Source organism: Aythya ferina (genome assembly GCF_964211825.1).
Source record: "Aythya ferina genome assembly, chromosome: W".
Lineage (NCBI taxonomy): Eukaryota > Metazoa > Chordata > Aves > Anseriformes > Anatidae > Aythya > Aythya ferina.
Window position 1 is genome coordinate 279,302 of NC_140313.1, and position 26,697 is coordinate 305,998.

Here is a 26,697-nt window from a genome sequence, read left to right on the forward strand (position 1 = left end):
AGAAAAGGAATACAGAAATTTGCCATAGATCATCAGATGAGAGATAAATCAAATCCATTATCCATCTGTAGTGGTACTTCAGAGAAACTTCAGATAAGATAAAGGAAACTCAAGCACAAGTGCTGAGTACCAAGACAGGCACTTCCTCTGTGAAAGCAGTCTTCCTAATCCCATCACTTAGAGGTTGATCTCTGTCCTAAAAAATGGATTTCCATTAAAAAACAATCAAACAAACAAAACCCCTGCTTGTTAGCATGCTAAGTTTTCTCATTGCCCACGTAAGTTCCTGTAAGGAAGGTGTTAAAGAGCTTGCCAGGAATAGAAAATGTTTCTTGATATTAATTGGTAAGGAAAAAAAAAAGGTTTCTAAAATGCAGTTTCACCTCATATATCTCACATCAATAAAACCTCACTTATCTTACTAACAGTTTAAACTGAGATTATAAGAGACAACTCCTGGGGAAATAAATCAGCAGATTACCACCCTGGCAGACAAACTGAAGTGAATGCAGACTGAAATGGAGAGAACGTGAATCTGCCCAGGCACAGGGCACTATTACAGACACCCACTCGCTATGGGATGCACTGTTTAAGGGAAACAGAAAAGCAAGAGCGTAAAGATTTACTATGCAATAGATCATCTCCCTCAGCACACAGCTGCTGAGTATCTCAGCACGCTAAACCAACATCTTGGTCTTTTCTCATCGGAACAGTTCAAGATAATCTGAAGCAAAAATTTTACTGCCAGCTGCCTTCGCTACACCCAAGAAAAAATGTAATTTCCTCAGAGAAGTACTTGCTACAATTCTGTAGATAATATCTCAGACCACAAGCTGAGAGCAGATACTAACTGCCTGATGATATTTCCTGGTTCTGGGGTACCAAATACTTTTATTCCATCCTTTAAGTCCTGTCTTCTATAATACTGTTTTACATCTTCCTCAACAACTTTGTCCAAAAGTAATGAAATGTCAAAACCTGATCACTAACTAACAAGGCAAACAACCCGAGGCACGAGACTGTATCAAAGCCTTGCCCCTGGGAGGGAGATTGTCACCCTCCTGGTTCCTTGCTCATGGACCACTGATAACAACCACAATTCCAGAATTTTGGTGCCTCTTACTGAGTACTCAATGCCACTGCTAAGTGCTAATGAAAGATGAGTAAAATTACAGTGTTCTGGATTAATGAGATGTAAATAAGGACTGGCAGAATTAAAAATTATTGCCTGTGTATTTCATGACATCTTTATTCGAACAATATCTTGGAAATAAAACGAGGCAAAAGAAAAGTTGGAAAACCTGCTTTATCATCTGTTGTGGAACTAGACAGTCATCCGAGTTGGAACAATTTCAAGTCTGTAGAACATAAATTTGTTATTGCAGGATTATGTAATTCAATCAAATAAACTATGACCTATTGTATGCCTCAGATTCATAATGTACCTAAAGTAACACAAGACTACAGAATGACTGAGGTTGGAAGGGAGTTCTTGAGGTCATTTGGTCCAGCCCTGCCTCAAGCAGGGTCAGCCAGAGCAGCTGCCTAGGACCATGTCCAGTGAGGTTTTGACCATCTCCACAGGTGGAGACTCCACAGCCTCTCTGGGCAATCTGTGCAAGTGTTTGACTTCCAACCTCACTAACCTGTAATTTATTGTGTTCAGATGGAATTTCTAGTGGTTTAATTTCTGCCCATTGCCTCTTGTCCTGTGAGTGGGTGCTGATAAAAGGTGTTCATCTTCCTCTTCATTCCTTCCCATCAGGTGGGCATTGATACACATTGATAAGGTCTCCCTGAGCCTTCTCTTCTCCAGGCTGAACAGTCCCAGCTCTCTCACCTTCTCCTCACATGTGAGATGCACCAGGCCCTGCATCACCTTAGTCGTGCTGTGCTGAACTCACTCCACTATGTCCACGTCTCCCTTCTACCAGGGAGGCCAGATCTGGACCCAGTACTCCAGATGTGTCTCATCAGCACTGAAGAGATAAGAGAAGGATCACTTCCCTTGATTTGCTGCCAATGCTCTTCCCAGTCCCTTAAAGACCTTAAAGTGCACCTTGAGTAATGCACCACTCACTAACACTTACAGGTGCTACTGGCACCAGAAAGTGAATCTGCTACAAAAAAAATCACTTATTTGTGAATTCATCGTATATAAAAAAAAATCTCTCTCTAAAAACACCAGGAGCTGAATACTTACATTTTCTATGAAAGCTAAATGACATTACTCTGTTTTCACAAAAGCACAGGAACTATCTGGTATAGATTGAACTTTAAAACTCAGGCCTCTGTCTTAATTCAAATTCATACCAAGATACCTAACAGTACGTGTTGTGACTATATCCTCCACCAAGTTTTACTTTGACTCACATTTGAAAGCATGACTTTCAATCCTAAACACATGCAACTGAGTGTGCTGATTTGCTTTAAATTTGAGGTAATTGGTATTTAACATACATCAGCTTAAAGCCCTGCCCAAAGTTTAAAGGCTGTTATGCTTCTTCAGGACATAATTTACAACAGCTTAAGTTCAACAAGATCCTTGAGAAGGGCAGCCAGTTGTACTGCCACTGCACAACTACTCCTGCTCCACAGTACACACCAAAATAGGCATGATACGTACACTTCTTCATTTTTCAAAAATCTGGGTAATAAATATTCATATATTATCTTTGAATGAACACATGTATATCACAGAAAAATACTTTCATATTGCGTTAAAGATGTCTAGCATTTTGAAAAATTTTGCAGAGCATGGTATTTCTCCTTCCTGCACTTTTTTTCCGCAAAAAAAAACACTACTTGTGGGATAATATATTTTGTTCTGAGAGTACAGTATATATTCATAATCTGGCTTCATAAACAAGAATTTCTCCAATATCCAAAAAGAGATCAGCCATGAAAAATACCTTAATGCTGTTTCTATGGACTTCCAATATTTACTGAAAAAACTAAATCACATATAAGCTTAGGTTTCACATCAAAACATCCTAGATATGTTACAGGAGAGAGCTGACAAAGTTGAAAGCCATCCATTTCCCTATATTAAGATAATCTAATTTCAACTGTAAGAGAATCACTGCATATAGACTTTATTTTTCATGCAGCAAATAGTTTACTATATCTGTTCTGAAACAACCATTTTTAATATAATTATAAATCATACAATTCCAGTAAATGCCAGAGGCACACAGCCATTTACCCGCTAAGCCTAATTCCTGTAAACAAAAATTGTGTGAACAAGTAAACAGAGCCTGAGCTGGTCTCGGCCCATTTACGAGGGAGAACTAATAAATCCTTCCCAGCTCCCCTGATTTGTTCACACACACAGCCTGATTTCCCGCAGCACCGCCGTGACCAGGGCCTCTAGAAACCAGGCTCTGTGGTCAGACAGGAGTTCAAAAACATTTGCCTATCAGCATAAGGTTTGAAACTCCCATTTAAAAATCTGGGTTAAATGACCTTCAAACACTACATAAAAGCCTGAAAGCTTCTTGTTTTAAAACACAAAAGGGTACTGTACACTGCTTTTCATTTATTTTAAAACGCTTACTTCGTAACAATAAACAATTGAACTTTCATGGTAATATCTCTAGTATTATAATACTGTATTTATTATCTTCCTTCTTTACAACAAATTGTCAAGCTTTCAGAATGTATGCAGGCCTTGTGCAGCACAGATAGCAGGTAACACAAGACAGGTAAACCAGCAGTGGCACTGGCATATTCATCAAGCAAGAATAAAATTTCTTCTAGTACAATATGGCACACTACAGTAGATAAAAAAGACTTTGAGCTATGAAAACTTGATGTCACTTGACTAAGATATGTGAGAAATATCCTCAGCAAACAATTAATCCAAACAAGAAAATACTTTCCATTTTACATTGCTGCTGAACAGCATAAATACATTAAGTTAATTCTGAGGAAAACCACAGGTCCTGATAGCCTGAAATAGACCTCATTAAATGGTCAGACAGTAATCAATGAGCATCTTGTGCCCTGGTGCTGACACTGTACTACCTACAGGTGCTTGTGAAACAGAAACAAGTAACTCCAAACATTGCAAAGACTGGGAAAACCTTACTAGTCATTCCGCAAGCATGTGAGACAGCATCTTGATTTAAATGGCCAAATTTAAAGAAAACACACCTTCTTATATGGAAAGGAAACTAATGCAAAATACTTAATTCACCAAATTTATGAGGAATTCAACAGATCCAAGCACAACTCAGTAAATCTTCTCTACTTTTCATATGTGGAGTATCTTACACAATTGGTGATCTTAATCTTTCAGTTTTCTGTAATGGAAATTATGGGAACCTTAAACAAGTTTTAGATTAAATGCTGGTATGTCAAAGTCTGTCACTCAGATATTATCCTGAATTAAAACAAGGTATAATTTATCACTGGTGGAAATGTCTGAATTTAGTATCAGACACAGTAAGTCTGTTGCTATTTTGCTAAAGAAAAAAAAAAACAACAACAAAACCAACAAACAGATCTCCTTTTAATAGGCTAGAAATAAAAGTGTTATGCCAGATTCTTGTGAAATCTGGTTATTACAATACAGGATACCTTATTTCTTTCATCTGCTCTATATTTTTTCGACTCTGAAATTTGTTAAAATGTACTTGCGTGGTCCAAGCAGTTCAACGGAACAAAACAGAGTTAAACATTTGAGTATCTACTCTGTTCTGCATTCATACCAGCAGAGGAAGAAGAGAGAAGAAAAAGGCCTGTGATTAGAAGGCATTGGGCTTAAGGCCTATGCAGTTTGAAGTCTGATTTTCATATGTGTCGACACCTGCAGCTCCCCCTGCCTTGAATATTCAACATTTTCACAATGAAGACCCTGAATTATGCTCCTTCTTACTGCCTTCAGTAAACCACTTACTGTGTTTATATACAACCAACCTAGGTGAAGAATGGAAACACTTCTGCCTTAATCCAGAAAAGATTTTGTATCAGAAAAAGTCTTATATAAAAATAGCTCTGTATATATATATATTTTGAATTTCAGGGCAAGGCTGGAAAAGGTTTAAAGGCTGGCACCTCTCACTTATCAGATGGGGATTGTTGTCCTTTAGACATGACAGTTTTAGTGAAGCTAAAACCTAGCTCACCATTCCCAAACTTACAGCTTTCACGAGGACACATCTAGCAGATAGCAGCCTGACAAGGGAGCAGCTGCCTGATCAGAACCACCTCTGTGGCACCGCAGGAGGCTGCAGCCCATGAGAGCCGCCTAAGGTCTGCCCAGAGACAACTGCAGCTGCATCTAACGCCCCAGCCACAAGTGTGCACCCCAACCCTTGAGGGCTGATGGCACCAGAAGAACCAATTTCCCAAATTCACCTAGACAACTATTTGTAAACACATAACAGAAAAAAATAAAATCACTTTTTTCTGCCTTTTCAACCAGACATTAAGAAAATCACTATAAAAGCACTGGCGAGTCTTAGCAGCTGTTTTTGGAATCACATTACATTTAATTCACAGTAAAAATGCATGTGAGGTAAGTGGATTAGAAATCAAGAAGCAGCACACTAGCAGGCTGAATTGTTTTTATAATTACTGCATCACTTTATTGGAGTGCTGTGTTTAAAGAACTGCTATGGCTATGTTCATGGAAATTTAACCTTTGCCTAATAAATTCCTAGCTAAAACCTCCTGAAAATATTAGAAGAATGACACGTATTACCAAATGGATGACAAACTGTTGATTGTTCAGTACTTGACTTAAGATTGTAAGTACAGGACAGAATGCAATTTCAAAGGTTATTAGAATGCAAGCAAGTACAGTAAAAACAGTAATTTTGCTTACTTTGGTTCGCCTATCTTGATACCCGGGTGTTGTGTATAGGCATGGGAATGTGTGCTGGGAGCAGATTTAAATGCCATGGGACAGATAGGACATTTGTAAAAGACTTCACAATGAGAACCTTGAATATGAGACTTGAGTGCCGCCACATCAGAGTATACAACATTGCAATGCACGCAGCTGCAAAAAGAGTGGAAAAGAGTCAGTTCAGCCTAGCATAAAGCAGTATTGAAAGAAATGGAATCAACACTGATTTTCAAGCAAGTGGAAGAGTTAAGCATATGCATATAACCAGTTAAAACTACATTACACTGTCAATTTAAAAGTACAAACAACAGAATAAGAATCACTATAAGCAGAGATTTGCATATCAAAAAGGAGAAAAAAAAGGATTTTCCCAATTTTAACTTGTAAAATCTAAGAGAGATGAAGTCAGAGCATGTTTTATGATATTACAACAGAATAGACAGAAGAGTCAGACAAATATTCTATTGATTATAAAAAGAACGCTTCAATCCTCTGCAAATTTGTAAAGAGCTTTTATAAAATGCATTTTTTTTTCACATGCAGTGGATTATGTAAGGTACACCACAGTAATTTAGGAGCTACCACCAAAATGAAAAACCAGTAAGCAAAACATTTTCACCACTTCCCTTGTTTAGACTTAATGAAAACATAATGGTAATGATTTTCTGTGCTAGTAATCAAATCAATGCTTGGATTAAAACAAACAAACAAAAAGTAAATTTAAATTCAGAACAACTAAACTGAATCTCTACAATCACGTCAATATATCAGATTGGAATTCTGAAAATATTTTTCAAAAACGTACTTCTGCAATGTCGAAAATTTGTGACCTTTCCGCATCTATTCTAAAACAAAATGATTAAAAAATTGAATTAAAATTAGCACATGAGAATTTCTACCCACAATGGCCTCTTTTATAGTGCCATGCACCTCCAGTCCAGTCTTAGTATATATACCCAGGAAGTCTGCGAATATACTGCAATAAGCAATTAAAACATAACCTGTCAAATCAACAGATTTCTTAGTGATCCGTGTTTTGCAGTAAGAGTTTTAGTTTCAACTTGGAAGGCCCCTGCTTCTGAAATAATAATTCTGGCATCTATCACATTAGCATGATCATTTTTGTATAAACATCAAATGGATATTGGATTTCGATTTTTGGATACTGTTTTAACGTCTTAATGATACCAATAAAGCATTAGATAGTTATAAATTACACTTAACAATCCTGCTTTCCTTTTAAAATGCATCTTCATGGAATTTTATGAAATGTCACCCTTTCTTTCTTAAGCACTTAATTTACATCCCTAATACTAGTAAATAAGTAAATAACTAGTAAATCCTAATAAGTCCATAGCTATCTAGTCTCCACTTGCCGGTACATTTTCTAAAGTAAATGGTCCTCACCTTTTTGGGTTCTGTTAAGCTGTTCTCTGTTTATATAGAGATGAACATTTCTTCATAGCAGTAGAAAGTGTGACCCTCTCATTGCAGTGAATCCTCAATAGCTCTACTCCTATGGCGTCACCTCAATAGAGCTGGGGCGCATCCCCCCTCTCCCCCTCCATCCCATTCTGCCTGGAATTTATTCTCTAGTGATGCAAAATCATAAATGATCCTCAGCATCCACTGTTGCATATTAAAACAACTCCTAAGGCCCAAGCCTTCCTTTCTTCGACTGTAGCATCACCTTTCATGTTCTCAACACACTAGGATGCAATCAAACTTCAGGTTGACACTTTTAGCTTATTTAGTTCAGAAGTTAGCCTAAACCACTGAAACCAAACTGGCCTTACAAGGTCCATTGGGGAGGCAAGACATACCATGCATTTCACCAGCACATGTGTCGTGGTGATAAAGAGATGCTGAGGAGTTAAACTTTCCCAGATGCTGCTTTTCCTTGCCTAAGTACTTTTGGTTTCTTCTCACCAAATAAATTCTGACTTAGTGTGACATGAGATGTTTATGATAAATCTCAGAAAGCTTAGGAACATTATCATGATTCACTGTGAAGGATTTATGAATCTTCTGGTGTTACTGGTGCAGGCCAAGAGTCCCTGAAGATGATACAAAGAGGTACAGACTACTGGGAAGGGCAGTAGAGTGGAGGAAGCAGATGTAAGAAACTTAGGACAAGAAAGACCTAAGGATAGGGAGGAAAGGATAAAAGAAAAGAATCCAAAGAAACATGAAGATTTGAGAGTTGTGTCAGGCCATAGGTTCAGTCTGAAAACTGATTGCCACAGCAGCTGCCTTGATGGAGGAAAAATGCTTTCTTCCCTTTGTGGAAGGACGTCACAGCCATCCTAGTAAATGAACTGTGGTACCATGAAGGGGAAGAAGCTTTCTAGTAGGCAGGACTTTAAATCACCCTTCCCCAGTCAGATAGGATGAAATGGAAATGCTTGAGGACTGCTGAGCAAAGAGCAGCTGTACAGGTTGCTCTTCCGATCTCTCGCTGTGCTGCCTGCCACTCAGAGTCAGTAAAATTCTGACAATAAAACAATTTTCAAGCCTTTCAAAAGTTAACATTTTCATGAAATGCCTCTGATCCCCATTTTCTCAGTGAGTTGCCATTACAGGGAAACGAAAGAATAAAAGGAAAACTGAAGAGTAACAATGAACAACCAGAAGAGCAGGCTGTTTGAATGAGGAAGATAATTTTCAAGCAGTATAAAGAGACAAATCTTGACTTCCCACAGCAAATAGAGCAAAAAGGACTTTAAAAAGTTGTTTTTATTATGCTACCAGACCGGTGCAGTATGCCCATCCACATCTTGATAATAAATTCTCTTGATAATAACTACTGAAAATGACTGTTCTACCAGAAAGAACAGCCTAAAATTCAATGTCCTGAAAAAACTCAAGAAGTCTGTTATGAACCTGAAATTAAGAAAATACATCTGAATTTTCTAGACCTTAGAAACTGTGAAGTCCTGAATCTGACATTTTATGGTTGAATGAGATTAGCTAATATTCTGATTTAATAACATACAAAAGCGGATGCCCAAAACAAAGCTGAATTTTAATGCAGTATTTATTCCAAAATTTGTAGTACTAATAGCATTGTTTCCATGACAACCTTAAACCCATGAAGCTGTATTCTACAAACAATGTTTATGAAAATGGAAAATTACTTTTGAAAGCATAAATTACATATAAATTGACAAGAAAGTAATCATTATACTGACCGAAAACCAACTCTTCGGGTATAATGCAGGCAGTTCTTAGTAACATGAGTCTGGAAGTGGACAGATCTGCAGATTGCTCCACATTCAGGACACGTGTATGGAGATTTATGCTGATGAATTCTCTGGTGTGATGCAAAACTGCACTGGTTAGGAAGCAGCATCTGGCAGATATTGCATGTCTTCTAAACGATAAACCAAAATAGATGAAACAAAAGGTTTGGTTCAGCTAGACATAATTTCTCGTGTCAAACACTGCAATACAAACAAAAGGTTAAATGTTGTGACTGTGATGTGAATCAAAAGAAGTAGCCAAGGACTAAATTCTGGACTCTGTTGACTAACCTCATGGGACGGAGGGAAGAATATTGGCCACAGGATATACTGGCATTTTGGGCCAGATTCTGACAAAACAAAGCTCTTTCACATACCATTGACCATAGAAGATGCATGTCAGATTATTTAAATTTTATTACGTGCCTCAAAAGATTACCTTAATAGTGCAAGGAGTCTATGTAAAACTTGAGAAACAAACATAGCAGCTTTATCTAAAAGTACCGTGACAAGAAATAAAAAATAAACACAGAAAAAAAAAAAAAAGATATATATATATTATCTTCACTTTCTTTGATACTTGCTCTTGATGTATTTTATTGGCAATATCCTTAATACCAACAAAACAGAGTATTATCAATCAAATAGTCTATAAATAATTTCAAAATATATTTCTCAGGCTAGACCACAGCATCTGCTTTGTAAAATATCAAAATATTGTGCATTTGAGTAAAAACTGCAGATATACTAAATACTTCAGAAGCTTTTCTTTGAAGGGCAATCTTAGTGCAGGAACTACTTCCTGTACCAATTCTTTTCTAGTATTTTGTTACACAAAAATAATTAAAAAAACAAACAAACAAAAAAACCACACAATTTCAACTACATGTTGACCATTTGCCAAATCAGAATCATGGAATTCTTTGGGTACTGTGTGTCATTCTTGGGGTGAAATGTAAATGATGCAACTGAGCTGGAAACACGCTTCACTTCTGCTCACAGTTGCTTTCCATTACTGGAGAGAACAAAGAGCAGCACCTGTAAAACCATTTGTGAAAATGTTTCATTTAGAGTATTACATCACAAAGATCTCTAATCAGGTGGTTGACAGTCTCTATGGAGCAATGCTTCTGGTTAAGTTTTATCACAGAAGCTACTGCTTCATTGACTTTAACAGAAACACTGGCTAAAACTCAAGCACAAATAAAATTCTTTGAAGAACGACTTCATTTTGTACAACTTTGCTTTGTAAGACCTTTTAGATTATGGTTCTCTCTTATGACCTGGAAATTATGAATGTCATCAGTGACTTGTGAAGATTTAAAAGCAAAACTAAGACTTCTTCATGGTATGGGTATTTTTGAACAAGATATTTACATATTTTTAGAAATGTTATCCGTAAGAGTCTTGCAGATGGAGTAATGTGTACATTTTGCAAGAATATAGAAAAAACAAGATCTCCAAAGTTGTGTTAAAAATGATTTACTAACCTACGTATAAAGAAATCCTCAAATAATTAAGAAATAATCCTTTCCCTCATGATAAAACAGTTTCTTACTGAAAGACAGGGGCTTCACAAAGAGACACCCCCCTTCTTCCAGTTTAGGCCAGTAACCTGTGTCTTTTAAAAAACAGTAGTTTCAGAGCACATAACAGCAGAATCAAAGCTACCATTGCAGAAGAAATACTACAGTGTTACAAATAGGTTTCAAATGAGTTTGCCTTATTACTATCGGCAACTTTGCCAGTACAAAAAATCACCTGTATCCATTTAATCAATGCGAGACAAATACTAACCCCAGTGCCGGAAGCAAAAAGGCTTTACAGTCATACAAACATGACTAAATATAGTCATATTATCCACTCTGAAATGTCAGAGTTTGTCCTCAGTTGACCAAACAACCATGGTCTGAACCACTGACTCATGCCTGTCGACACTGAACAGAACTGGTCTGGGATGTGAATTTTGTATTCAGCTCAGGCTGACGGGCTGCAAACGCCTGACTAACCATAACTCTACTTAAAATGTGCTTGCCACATTTACTTGCCTTCTGCACCATTCCTAAAATTTATCTTCTGTCATATATGTATTAACAAGTAGCAATATAACACTGGAGGGCCTGGAATGTTATTCGATTATGTAAGAAACCAACAAAACAAAACTTCTTACTCCAATCACAGAAACATACTGGGTTTTCACAGCCCTTCCCAAGCATTTTGTCTGCAGCACTGCAAAAGGAAACCTGGTGTTATGCCACGTAAGAGCCATGCAACTTTCCAACCCCAGCTAAGTGTATCCCAGATGGTGATTTTGCAACAAGCAGTCTTCAAGATTCATCTGCAATGCCAGTAATTCAGACTGACGAGAAATGCCAATAATGCTATTTGTTAAGGCTACTGGTTTGCTATGTTGACTTGGAAAATATTTAATTGTAACTGATTAGAGTAGATCAAGAATAATCTACTGCAAAATTCTGAAATTCAGCACTTTTGCTTACCATTTTATTCTGGGCTTAAGGTGGCATTAACTTCCAGTTCTCTCATTCCAACCCATACCAAAATAAAACAGTTTGTGAAAATCATCACCTGCCTGCATTTGAAGTCAAAGTTCCAGAAAAAAAAACGGTTAGAAGAAAAAATGGTGGAGGTGGAAAATAAAGATACACAAGAACTATGAGCATGAAGGTAAATGAACTATGTAGTATCCCCGAGAGCAATACACTTATAGCTAGCTATAAGTAAGACAAACATTAACATGCATTAGTCTGGGTCTGCTACTTCTGTTTCCCCACCAAGTAGGTGAGGGTTACATTCAACCATGAAATCTACCAGTGAGTGGTCTGGTTCCTTTCAATGGGACTACTAACAGAAAAAAGATGCTACAGAAAAGTAAAAACTTTATAGGGAACATTTTTTAATTGCTGTTCAATTGCTGTTCATTTAATTGATGTTTCACTTTATTTTTTATTTTTTAATTATTCTAAAAGAAACATTCTACCTTTATAGCCGGAGTTTAAAAAGAAGTAACAGCTACTTTCTACTTTTACCACAAAGCAGTATGCAATTTCCTTTTCAAGAGTAAGGAGGTAGGCACTAGAAAGAATGATAAGTTGCCAATAATAACTATTTTTTCTATTTTTTTTTTACATCCAAATATTTTTTCCTTCCTTCCTCCTCAAGTGAAAATATCTATTTTATATAACTTTCATGTCTCCTTCCCCCCATATTAATTGTAGTTTCAGAACAAAAACCCAGTGCCAAGCGCTAAAAGAAGTCAAATAAAGCTCTTTTTCAAGCTTTTAAAGAGGTAACATACTATTTTTTATTAATAAACACCTATACACAGACTTTCTTCAGCAAGCACTACTCTTGCAGTGATGCTCATGGTAACTGAAGAGGGGACAAGAAGCTAACCTGTCAAGAAAGCCGGAGGCATTGCTCTCACTGTAAAGCAACTGTTCAGTGAGGCAGCTTCCATGATGTAGCAGTAGCGCGACATCATTACAGTATGCAATATAGCACAACATAAAAAAAGCACACAATTGAAAACTGCTGCTTGATGTATTAAAAGGACCATAAAAAATATTTAAGTCGTTTTTAAGAGGTAGTTCAACAAACATTTAAACAATGTTGATTGTGTTCTTTTAAAATGGAACAACATGAAAATTGCTTCTTTTCCTTTCTGTTTTGCAGCACAAGGCTTTTATTTTATTTATTTTTTTATTTTTTGAAATCTGGAAAAGCATGGCCTAGTAAGCAGGTACTAATGCCTTATTCATACCTCAGCTCTTAAAAGACAGTGGCTTTCCAACAAGAGATAAAAACACATCGGTAGGTTGTAGGCAATGCTATTTTCCGTATCTTCGTAAGCTTTCCTCCTTAAACAGCAGTATCTGTGTACCCATACTTATCTTTCTGCTTAACTGACGCTACATTTTGATGCTGTGTGAAGATCTCATTGCTTTTCCACAGTAAATTCACCAAGGTAAACAGTATCTAAGAGGACATGCATACAGAGCATACTCAGCAGCAACAGAGCACAAGCACCGATAAGAGGTAGCAAGAAAGGCCAAAGGTGTTTCTACAAACCTGTTTACCTGTCCATACCAAAAAAAGGCCCCCACAAAAAGCAAGTACAATACTTTTTTTTTTTTTTTAATATTTGTTGTTCTCTATTTTTTCCATTTTGTCCTTGCCTCATCCTCCCAACCTATTTTCTCTGTCTTATTCACTTGGTTGTTTTGGAGGCTTTCTGCTTATGAACTACCATCTTAATTACTCATTTTCATAGTACCAAACACAACAGGGGTTTCCCAAGGACTACTGCATCTTACCATACCACAAATGATAATTAATGGACCTATTAGGAAAAAAAAAAAAAAAAAAAAGATAAACTTAACGTGCACCAACAGAGGAGTTGGCTAAAAACAATTACTGTGTATTGCCCAACTTGAGAGCTGGTGCAGAACATGCTCTTGGTCAGCTATTAGAAAATGTTCAAAACTGCAGCAAGATCTAAGGACAGAATATATTCTGCTAACTTCTTTCTGACATAAGGCTTAAATAAACTGACTTTAGGTAGGCCTGTCTGTAGTACATTACAAACACAAACTTGCTCACATTGCATTTCACTGTGAATCCAGGCAATTTCAGCCTAAGTCTGCTAACCAGTTGGTGAAGTAGGAGCTGAGGCAGAGCCACATAATCCATATAATCAAGATTATCTCCACATTCATATCTCTTTGCATCTCTGCTTGTACTGGTGGGAACAGTGTACCTGCTTCATGGCCACATAACAGGTCTTAAGATCAGTGAAGAGATTCCAGCGGGAACCTCTCTGCACTTCTGTTTCTAGCGGACTTCTTCCTAGCTGCAGGATGTAATCCTTTACTCTGCACTTTACTGTGAGAGTCCCAGGAATATTCCCAGGGCATCCCTGACTTAATCAGTCAGAGCCTGTTTGCAGGCTTTCAGCTTTGTTGCTGATGCGCAGGAACAAACCGCAACATCAACTGAATGCTTTGAAACGTGCCAGAATCCCTTTTAATTGGCACACTCCGATGGAAATTCAGCTATATCATTTAATTAATGATCTTAATTCTTACAGGGTTATAAAATACATGGCACACTGATTAATAGTAACTTTTATTGAATGAGGTGTTTCAGATTAGGCCACACGCAAACCATTTTAGAATTCTTTACTAAAGTAAGTTTAATTCATTAGCAATCATGAGAGGAAAGTAAAACCAATGCAAATATGCAAATGGTCACATAGCAAGTAACGTATGCTAGTGAACACCACTTTCTGTTCAAGAAAGACCTGAAGAACACAGCACGTGTACCCTTTCAGGACAGTGTGCCATTTATTCGCTGGCTAGAGTCCCTGTAGGTAACAGGAATGCCAACCTCACTTATAGTGTTACATGAAAATAACAAAACCCACGGATGGCTCAAGAATGAATCACTTAAAAATACTTCTCAGACTAAAAAGCATGCTGTTAATGAGGGTGCCAATTAAGTGGATTCCATGGGATAATCAAATTTCAAAGCACAAAGATAGTAAAGGCCATTATCAATTGCAGTATTATAATGTTCACCTGTAAAAAAGCTAATGCTAAATTCTAGTTAAAAATAGACAGTGGAAATTTTAGACTTCAATGACCTAAAAAATTCTAAGAAAAGTCTTATTTAAAAATGTTGACGTTCACTATAAAGGTGCGTGCAAGATTTTTTTGTGGTTTTAGTTTGTTTTTCATCATGGAGATTCAGGTAATTAACATCTAAACGAAAGAAAAACATATCCAAAGTCTCCTAGGCTTATAAGTGAAACATTGGAATTTAAACATATGATACTCTACTTGTCCACTTGTGTCTGCAGCCTGCTGGAAATGTGTAGCAAGAGATGTCTCATCTTGGAAAACTTCATTACACTCCAAACACTTTAGACCATGTCTACAGAGTTTTGATGGATCTTCATCTAGTGGCATAGCTGGAATGATGGGAGTACTTGCTGGAGCTGATATTACTGTCCCCGTTATGCCAGACTGTATCTTTGTCACAGTATGCGTGCCGACTCCCACAGGGCTTTGAAGCATAGATGTAGCAGTATTGCTTGAAGGAGATGCTATCATCTGATCTGCTGGGACTGGTTTTAAAATCAGATGGGAACACTGCATTACAACTCCTTTTTCCTTGTGTCCACGAGCATGGGAAAGAAGGCTGCACTTGTTGTAGAAAACTAAATTCTTTGTACAATGATTACATGTCACTTCAATTCGCACGCTCCTCCTGTCATAATGCTGTGTCAGGCTCTTCTCAAGAGCAAACGAGTCGCCACACTCCAAGCACTTGTAACCTCGTGTTGGTAACGTTATTCCGGCATTGGCAGGGGGACTAAGGTTTGGGATGTAAACCGGGACAGGATTGACACTACTCAGCACCTTGTTGAACGCTTCCACTACAGAACTCTGTAGAGATGACACCACCTGGACTCGAGACACCTTTTTAGAAGGCTGTGAGGCTGCTGCAGAAATTATTGCCTGCTTTATTTGCTGCTGAGGTTTCGTTAGCACTTGGCGGAGTTCAGAGGTGGTTTGAGCACCTTGAGGCAGAAGATTAAGGTTGGCAAGATGGACTGTCTTTGGCACAAGTTTAGCACTGGCAAGGCTGGATGCTGGCACCACAACAGTCTGCTGCTGTATAGCATTGGCAGCTTTTATAATGGCGCTACTGGCACTCTGCACTGAAGCAGCAGATATTACAGTGGCTTTCACTGTAGTATTGTTAGCAAGCTTCAAATTAATAACTTGTGAACCTGCTGTTTTAACTGCTGAAACTGGGAGAAAGGCAGTAGCCACAGGTTTGATGGTGACCTGCTTTGGTGCAAGTTCTGCAGATGCAACTGCATTGGTGACAACTGCGGACTGGAGAGGAGCTCTAGGAGGAGAGGAAAGAACAGCAGAAGTTGGAGAGGACAGGAGAGATGTCATGGAAGTTACCATGGAAGCACTCTGCTCTGTCTTTTTACCAGAGTCCAAGTCAACTTCCGGCAACACTCTAGTAACAGTTCTCTTTATCTCCCCAGAGGAAGTCTTGATGGTTTTTATGCGAACTTTAGGAATTGCTGGTGTTGACCCTGCAGGAGAAGATGGAGACCCTTTGCTACTGTTTTCACTTGATACACTCCTGGGACTATCAGGTGGCTTAACAGACGGCTTTTTAGCACCATCAATAAGACTCTGAGATTCGGGTGACTTTTCCATAGCCCGGGGACTTTCGCTCATGTCTTTTGGTAATGGAGAAGACTCTCCTGAATTAGACTGTAAATCCTTACTGGTATCTGTAGCTGCCTTTTTAGCACTCAGTGCTGCAATCGCAGCAATGCACGAAGAAAGCTTTGCTGATGACTTTGCTTTGGACTGTGAAATGCTGGCAAGACTCGTTTCACTTTTTTCTGTGCTCAGTTTTCCATCAAGTACCCTGTTTTCAAGAAGCTTCTCAGAATTGTCTTTTAGCAATTTGTCCTCTGCTTTCCGAGCTTTGAAAGGCTCATAAACACTTAAATTCACAGAGTTTGTCTCTGTCTCTCGTTTAGCTACTTTATTTTTATCTATACTGCTTGAAACAGGGATACCAGATTTAATCAAGTTCTCCCCTCCAAGTGCTTTTAGTTTGTCATATTCCTGCTGAGATACAGATCCTGTCAAGACATTTGCCCTGAAATTTGCACGCATCTCTTCTTTATCTGGAGGGTCATCCACCTCAATTTTTTCATCATCATCAAATTCTTCAGCACTTGAAATTGGGCTAAACTGGTTGAAAGCTGAATCCTTCAATGTACTCTCGGAAGTTGACCCATCATCTTTAAATGACTTGCCTTCATCTTTACTGTAACTATCGAGAGCTGATGATGTTAGAAAGCCATTATGCAAGCCATTGCCTGTGGAATGGTGGCCATCCTTGTCCACTCCTTCAGAAGAATCAATTGTACGTACATTTTTCACAATGACACTCACACCAACATCAGATGATGATGGTGCATGAGAATCTTCATCTGTATGAGCATTTTGTTTTATGTGGCTTTCATGGTCATCATGTCCAGATTCAATAGCTGCTTTTGGGTCAACCATGTCTGGTATGTCAAAGGCTGCAAGAAGGTCGTCAAAATCTGGGGTCTTCATATCCCCCATGGTCATGTATTTGATTGTAAGCAAGTCTGTAAAATAAGCAGAAAATCATCATCTCAGAATTTTACGTTCTAATAGCACACATACGAAATAAGCATATGTTCACATATGCCATGCAAAAAGTTATTTCACCTCTGAAGTAGTATTTTCAGAAATTACACATTACAGAATAGTATCCAGTGCAGAGGTACAGTTGGATTACAATGCCAAGAGCTACAGCAATCCATCACGTTCACAGACTGTAACCTAGTATTTTTATTCTAGGAGCAAATTTTCTCTTCAAGTAGCTTTCTTCCTGCCCACTCTCCTACACTCCCTGCTACCATCTCCCACCCATGCTACGATTACAGCAAGATACCTAGACTTTCAGAAAAATTAGGTATTTGCAATTCCTCCTAAGTCTAGTTTTGACTTGATATTTGCACTATCAACCTCATGAACCTTCTCAAAGTGAGCAAAACAGATGTATTGCTACTAACAGTTCAAGACTAATGCACTGTTTTCTATAAGCTAAATTGCTTTATATGAATTATGGAATATCTGTCTCCCAGTATCCTCAATGCATTTTTTTTTTCTCCAGTAACTCCCACAAAGGATCTGCTATATCTGCATTGCTTTCCAGGTGTCTCATCAACTTTACAGACCTCCCATTCTACAACCTCCAGTGCAATTTATTCCAGTTGTTCACAATTTCACCATTGTATTTCCTACTGAATAATCTGAATCTCTCTTGATGCAACTACGTGTGGTTCTATTCACCTATACTCTTTGCAACAGCACTTTATGCTGAGACCATTACCTCCCTTCAGTCTACTTTTTAGGGTAAACAATACCAGATCCTTAGGGGTTTCTTTTGTTGTTGTTTGTTTTTCCCCTTTACTGATAACAATTTCCAGATCCCATTCTTTCTGTCCAGCACTGGACACTATCACTGTTTTTTCCTTTCCATTCCAAAACCCAACAGATAACTAAAAACTGAAACTTTGCAAATGCTGTGTAAAAGGAAAGCTAACTTTGAGTGTACTTTTCCTTCATAAATCCCACTACGGTATTTGCCTTTTTCCACATATGTTTCAAGAATTTGCAAAGGTGTGCAAAACAAATCACTTACAGAGGTCTAAAAAGACGAATTACAGAAGGGGGAGGGGATGGGGGGGACAGATGACCTCCACAGGTCCCTTCTAACCTCAAACATTCTGTGATTTTGTGATAAAAGGAATCCTGCACTGGCATAATTTCCTTTTTAATCTGTTTATGTTTTTAAGTCTATTATTGATTTATTTCAAAAAGCTCCATATACAGAACACACACAGGTTTGATACAAAAGTTACTGAGGAACATTCTTTGGTCCAAGCTTTGCAGAAGTTCACACTACATAAACATAATGGTCCCTTCTAGATTTAAAAGCCATTAAGTTATTCCCTGCAAGACAAAGAGACAAATGAGCATTCCCGAAGTGCAAAGACTTTTATATAATCCATGGATGAAGACTGCAATAATCACTTACTCTACATCAGTGAAGGTATTAACAGAAAAGAACAAGAAATTGAAACCTTTCCAGAATGCCTTCTCTAATTGTCTAACAAAGCACAATAGGGGAAAAACTCCACCCTGCACAGATGTCCCCAAAGAGTAAGTTAGCCTGAATGCACAGTCATGACTGCTTTGTTCTTGGGACTTTAAACTACTCAGCCTAAAACTGGCTTAGGTATCTGTGTACCACTGTGTCATCAGCCCTTACCCAGAGTAGATCCCAGGAGACCAGACACATTTATTACATGACACTCACTAGGAGTAACTTGCAAAGGACAGAACTGACAACCAGAAAGTGGGCCCACTCAAAAGGAGCCTGGCCACAGCACAGCTTCGGAAAGATGCTGTCCTGCTGCCTGCTTCCTCTTTTCAGCTGTCGTAGACATTGGAAGAGGAGCTCTACCAAGATACTCCTTCAATAGTTAAAATGTAAGAAAAACCACTTTGCTAGTTTGAATACTAAGCTACAGTGAACACCACAGATCAAAACATTTCTGTCTTTGGTGACAGAATCTGGCACGGCAGACAAGGACAAAAGACTATCTAGAGCTGCCAGTCTGATTTTATCCCTTGTTTCCATGTGGATGCATACCTTATCATAAATGAAGCACGAATTAAGAAAACACACTGGATGTACCATAACGAATGTAACCTGAAAGACAAATGTCTAAAATGACCTTTTTTTTCTGCCCCAGTTATGTTTTATTCACAATGCAAATAATCACAACTGTGGTAACATAACCCAGGCACGACAACAATTCAGAGTTAAGTCGCTACCTAGGCTGGTAAAAAAAAAATAAAATAGACAGTGGATATTTAAGTAACAGTTCACCTTGACTGAACTGCAACTTTAACACCCTGCTTACAAATTACTGAGCAGAGGTTGCTGGGTTGCAAGGTACTTGTTAACATCTTTATGAATTACTTTACTTCTTTTTATTTATTTAACAAAGAGGAAGAATCACATACACATGTAATGTTAACATTACAAAGAAAGTTGTTATAAGATTTAAGTGAAGAAGTTTCTAGAGACCACAGCATGCAAATCCACACAAACCCACAATAACAAAGCCTTAATTGACAGTTTTTAATGATTTGATATACTAACTTGCACTCCAACTGTACATCTATCTATGGATGTCTTTTTGCAGTTACTAAACATACTAAAAAGAACCTTAAAATATTCCTTGTCTAAAACTTCCTCCAATTATATGTAATGGAGTTTCATTAACATTTAACAATAGCAATGAATTAAGTAAAGGCCACTCACACAGTATTTTATCCATGTATCTTTAAGAGCAAAACTACGTAACAGAGGAGGAGACGCATTTGTTCTTTACCAAGAAACTTCATTAAGGCTAATTCCAAAATGGGAAAATATCTCAAAAGAATTCAGAGGTCTGAAGCTTTAAGCTGAGATCATACATTTATCCATAGAGAGCACTCTGCATAAAGCTACAACTGTCTTTCAGGCATCCAGACCGATTCCCGCACTCTACCAGAGCACAAGAACGGAGTGGTTTCGTCTGCATAGGGCACCCAGAACTGCTCTTGACCTTGCAGAGGATCTCTGCCATCCTTCAAACCTGTAAAGCAATTTAAATTAAACAAGAAGGGAGAAAAGGCATGGCAAGTCTTGCTAAACAACTAAACAAAGTTGTAACCTTGACATTTTATTAATTTTTTCCTTGTTATTCTAGAGTATCAATTTAAGACTCAGTATATGAACTATGTTCACTTCACAATTGTCAGGACTCAGTAAAAAAAGAGGAAGGTGGCTTCTACAGACATCTTTCAATAACCCTTCCCCTTAAAGATGAAACTTTGCCTTTTATCTCAGATTGAAATTGACTGTCGCCTTGGCTGCCAGACAAGTTGTTGGTCTATTCCTTCTCTGGGCCGACCCGAAGCCTGTAAATACTTCAGAATGGGAAATGAGGCAAGTTCCTGGTTCCCTAGGAAATGGTGATTTTCCAGGAACTGGAATTTCTTTGACAGCTGCTTTCTTTGAGAATTGCTGTGAGCAAAGCTCAACATCTCCCAAGAGACATACAAAGATGAAAAAAAAAACCACCTTGCATCAAAAGGCTGCCATTAAAATTATCTCTTTTATTGCTAATGACTTTCAAGTGCACTTAACAAAGGAAGATCTTCAGAATTAAACAGAGAAGCAGTCTGCAACACGTCTAACCAAGGATAAGCAAAAAGAAAATATTTAAAGAAACAACCTGCAAGACATCCACCTCCTCAAACATCTTTGTCTGAAATACTTTCTATTTTTATTTTCTAAATAACAGAAATGAAATGCACATCAATACATGGGACTACTAACTTGAAGCATATATTACAAAACACACTGGATAGATTATACCATGAATTAAATATCCCTAATCTGGGGTGCACTTATATAAAGAGACAGTTCTTAGATGTTCTCTCTCTGTCCACAGTACCATTTCATTTTCAGATGGTGGTTGCACTTTGTAAACTCCTTTTACTTCCCTTGGACTAACTCCATTTCCTGCCTCTCCTCCCAGCTGTCTGCTGATTGTTACCAGGAGAATGTCACGGAAGGCCTGCCACATTTGCAATGGAATTCGAATTACTTTATGAAAAATAATAATTTTAAAAGGGTCTTTAAAAATTTAAGCATTACTTTCCCGATTATTCAGTGATAAAAGCAAAAAGGAAAAAAAAAAAAAAAAAGGATATGTCCAGCAGGAATTGTACAGCTAGAAAGCCACAGTGCAGCGAGAAACGATGCTTTTGGGTTCTGTTTTTTGACGGTGGGTGACTGGACTCCTGGTAAGACTACCAGTGAGTCTTAAGTCCAGAAGATAAAGGACTCTGAGAGTTGTAAGGATATCCTTGCTTCATGGTTTACATCAGTCTCTCTGGGGATAAAGTCCACTGTTACATGCACATCATTATCTTGATGAAATGTAAGGTCTGAATTAAATGCTGGAGGAGACATAAAGATCATTTTGTTTCCCCGTTCAAAGCATTTGTTCACGATGCTAATTTTTTCTTTCTTTGGAAATGCATCTCCTGAATAAGGGCTTCCTATGAACAGCATGGAGAAAACGGTCCAGGTTTCAGCCAAAGGAAGATACTGCTTTGCTGTTCCACTGTCTTATTCTCCCAGTTAGCCTTTTCACTCATCTGGTAACACATTCCAGTGAAGCACTCGCTTGGTAATTATGTCAAAACAAGAACCCCTCTGTGAGAACGCTCTGCCATCAGTGAGGCAGTAAGCGAGCAGGACAAGAATCTGCTGCCTTACCCATAAGGAATAGTTACATTCTTGTAAACCTTTTGGCGCTGTCGTATCCTACCTGTTAAAATGGAAAACCTAAAGATGCATGCAAGGGTTTTCTAAGGCTGATTCCAGAAAAACGGCAGAACATGTGCAAGACAGAGTACATCTGAAAGCTCCTATTCTACTGTCACAGATTCAAGATACCATTTTGAAACACAGCTTTCTTACAGTGATTGTTTGCAGAGATGTGGGGAAGGCTCAAACATGTGATGACATAAATAGCAACTGAAGAAACATTAGGGCTTAGAAGCAAATAGCTGCTTCTGAAGGATTAAAGGCAGTTTTGTTTTACTACAGGGAATTTTTGTCGCTCCTCCTCAAGCCCTGTATCTGTGCTGGTTCCAGGTGGAGGGATTCTAGCCATATGAGAAAAAACAAACAAACCTACCTTTTCACGCACTCTGCCAAGGGGAAAAAACACAGAAGAAAATACTTTTACTCAGTTACTAAGTATGATCCATCTTACAGTTGGGCTTTAGGACTGCTGCAGATGGGGCACATTATTCTCCACAAGACAGACCAAGCTGTCTTTAAATTACTGCAGAAATTAAAAGGTACTTTTTGGTGTAAAGCTAAGCAACTGCAAGCAGTCAGACTTTTGGGGGAAGTTACCACCGTAATGAAGGCAAAAAACAGAGTGATCTGCCAGCTCCCACATACATCCAAACTGCGCATAACATTGATTTTGTCTGTCAGGTACGAGAACAATTTAAGCTTTTCAGACCCGGCACTGACAAATAATCCAACTGCCTTTCCAGTACTTACCCAGTGAACACTCTCTTTGCATTAATATTTCTAACAACGTATTCTTAATCACAAGCATGGTCTAACATATTCAATTTTTATTCTTTTATTCATCATTAATCTGTAAAAAACTGAACAAGTTTTCCTTCTTGACACACGCTCTTGCCCATCCAACTCTTCATTTCTCAACCACAAATCCAATGGCACCACACAATTGTTTTAACTGCCTGTATCAGCCTTGTCCTTTCTGCTGTATTAAATTCCCAACTTTTGTCTTCAAATCCCACATGACCATCTACACTGGCTGTATGTCTCCATGTTCCTGCTCAAATATGCAACTTAAGTTTCCTTTCAGCAGCAAATCTGTTCACTATTTAAGGGAAAAAAAAAAAAAAGAAGTTAATTTTCATCTACCTATGGCACTCATGTTATTGTGACTACATTCCTTTAATTTCCCTAAACACTTCCTACTGTTTTTACTTCTATACAATATACAGTTGTGGACTGTGCTCTCTCTAGGGCAGACACATTTTCTTTTGTACATTCTTTAAAGAAAATTAGCATCCTTTTCAGTACCAAGAAACAACAGCACTGAGAAAGCATTTTTTGGTGTCTAGTACATGGTAATGCCTAGTCTCTATAAGAAGATTTATGGAACAGCAACAGCAAAATATTTATAAATTCCCAGTTAGACGTGGTATTCCAGAACAAATATCTGATAATCTGGTGTAATTATTCTGCTTTCAAATGCAAGTAATGACACCTATATAGCAACAAGTTCACTCTGGAACAAAATGCATACACAGAGAGTAATACCAGCCTCACCTGCACGAAAATATATATTTTTTATTTTTGTATCATTATGCCAAGAAATTTCATCATACAGAGAAGAAGTAAGTGATTCAACCAGACTTACAGTAATATATCCCAACCTTAGGCAAATATTAGCCTGACACACAAATTATAAGCAGCTGATTAGTTATCTTGCATATTAGCAATGATGATTGACTAACACTTCTGACTATTTAGTTTGAAAGCTAAGTATCTAAGGAGAGACAAAAGCAATATGCTAGTTCAACCACCAAAACTTTTCCAGGAAATGAGAACCACATCTCAAATCATGACTCAGTGTGGTTTGAAATACTCAGCAGGCAAGAAGGATATGCAAGAGGCCACTTTAACCACAATCAGCAATGCTGATCATATTCACATAAAATACAGGCTCCTTTTGGTTTATCAAGGATCCCATGACTTGTTAGTATTGAAAAAAATCAGGCAGATTCTTGCTTCCAAAAATAAAACCTTCATGACAGGCAGCTGTTGTACCAGTCCTTAGCTTTTTGACCATCTTTTTGAAGTACTAGTGCGTTTTACAGTCAACATTTATACCAAGCAATCTGATATTTCAACATTATACACAGTAGCTCCCTTAAAAAAGGAAAATCCTACTTGTCTCCACATACAACCTTCAATGAGTAAGACAAGTTTGAATTTGCACTTCTATTTTTTTAAGAGAACAGTCTACCAATTTTATTACTTCCTCTTCCACCTCTTCAAAAAAGCTTGGGAAGGCAAGTAGTATCGACATATTTCAAGTATTAACTTTTTTTTTTTTTTTAATTTATCAACAGCAACTGTCGATAGTTTCAGAAGGATTTAAAGATTTATTCTTTACTAGCCCCTAGAAGTTTCCAACAGCCATTTCATAGAAGCACAGAATAACTGAGGTTGAAAGGGACCTCTGGAACTCCAACTTTTCTGCTCAAATCAGAGTCAGCTACAGTAGGATGCTCAAGACATTGTCCAGTCAGGCTGTCAATATTTCTGAAGATGGAGACTCCAAAACCTCTCAGGGCAACATGTTCCAGGGACTGACCACTCTCATCATAAAAGTTTTAAACCAGTAATGAGCATCCAGACCTACCTTGCCCTATTACCCAATCATAACAGTATCTGAATGCATCTTTAGGGTCCTCTATCAAATGGAAGCAAGTTACGGAAGCTTTTTGAAACACTGCCCACAAACTGTTGATCTGGAGCACAATCCCAGCTCCCAGCACTATCACTTAGAACATTTTGGAACTGGCACAAGGTATGATGCTACACAACGCCCAGCCAGTACCTGTGATTTATACATCTGTCTCTGCACCCTTCACAATAAACTGCTCTGCCCCTATAAAATACGACCATTCAAGCACGTGTATCCACTAGTCAAAGGCACAACTTCACTACAGTAAAATGATTAAATGTAGCATTTTGGTTTTCAACAGAAGTTATTTCTACCAACTTAGACAAATGTAGATGTTACCATACATTGCCAAAAGCATACAGACAGAAGCAGATGGCAAAACTCTGTATACATAATGGTTTTTCTTTAGTTTTCTGAAACCATAATTAGCTATACGCAGTCAGGTCCTAACCAAAATAACTTTGGGGAAATGTCCACATTCTCCTCTCTTTTATCCCCAACCTCTGAGCAACTGCAGGCATGTGGTTTCAAGCAAAGACCATCGCTGGCTATGGAAGCCTTACTTAGCAGCACTGGAGCTAGTTCAGGCTTCTTGATTTTGTTTCTCAAAACTTTGGGCACAATTTGCGAATGTATACAGTGTAACAGGAGGAAGTCAGATTCAGTATTTTAATGGAAAATTCTGAAATTTGAAGTGCAGAAAGAAAATGCTACCACAACAGACGGTACCAGTTCACATTTGATTTGATTTAATTTCATGCAAGTTGTTCAATAAAGACACTTTAAACAAATCTGGATGTCTAAAGGAGGAAAATATTGTCCAGTACTGTATGCAAAAGACGTCAATTTGTAATAACTGCTAAAATACTTAAAAAAGGATTAAAAAAAAAAAAAAAAAAAGATTCCTCCATTCACTCTACTTTTGTTTGCCTAGTTCTAGACTATCACTGAGGCCTGTTAATCTGCACACAGGCTGCAAGAGCTGTGTTAAACTGGCCAATACTGAAAGCAAACAAGTTGCAAAGCACTAAAGTCAATGTATCACCAAGCATATTCTGTTGGTTTGTACAAAAGTTCAGTTTGGTTACAATTGTTTACAATATTTTTAACTTTTCAATTCTGGAGTGTCTTTCACAAAAAATGTGGAAGTTCAACATCACAGACAGCAGAAATGAAAGCAACCGTAACAAATTACAGTTGGGATAGCAGAACATGAAGTTATGGAAAAATCACACACAAAAAAATCCTGAATTGCACTTGTGCAATTGCACAATGTTCACAGCATATTGCTAAAAACCTGGCATAGACAGACCTACATTGCATGTGTATACACATTGTCTTTTCCCAGTAAACAGAATTATGTGGGAGTCCCCAGAGGCCATGAGGATGATACTTATCTCCACATACAGAATGCAGATGCACTTGCAGCCAGAATGAAGTTTGAAAACTTACACTGCCATTTGTTGTTGATTCGTGCAGGTAGAACTTCTACGAATACAAGATCTCTGCAGAAGAGTCTCTTATTCAGTCTTTAACATGAGGTATGGCAAAGCCTTGTCAAGCCAACAAGTCAAGTATTTATTCTCAAAAGCAGCCTGAGTTGCTTTGAATGTTATCACATTCTTTCAAAACATATCCATTCCTATAACTGGCTATCTAAGAGTGGCTAATTGACTTTGTCCTCTTTTCTACTCTATCCTGTACCTGAATACAGATCCTATTTATCTTACCTTTTAAAATTCTAGTCCTTTTTCCCCCAATAGGTATAATTAAGTAAAGACAGGCTTTAGAGTTTTTATTCACTTTCTTATGCAAAATCCCACTTTTTTTTTTTTTTTTTCCACAGCCAAAAT

At 37.9% G+C, this 26,697-nt stretch overlaps 1 protein-coding gene across 11 annotated transcripts in view; it reads right to left on the reverse strand.

Annotated features, from left to right (window-relative positions):
• Positions 1-26,697, reverse strand: part of LOC311426536 (zinc finger protein 532) — a 47,091-nt gene that overhangs the window by 13,422 nt on the left and 6,972 nt on the right. For 10 of the 11 annotated variants that reach the window (XM_084502952.1, XM_084502959.1, XM_084502962.1 and 7 more), the window contains 3 exons: positions 14,955-17,311; positions 9,046-9,227; positions 5,831-6,007 (listed from right to left, as the gene is read on the reverse strand). In XM_084502952.1, coding sequence (XP_084359078.1) covers positions 5,831-6,007; positions 9,046-9,227; positions 14,955-17,311 — 2,716 coding nt within the window. The remainder of the gene's footprint in view (positions 1-5,830; positions 6,008-9,045; positions 9,228-14,954; positions 17,312-26,697) is intronic. The other variant, XM_084502955.1, reaches the window with a different exon arrangement.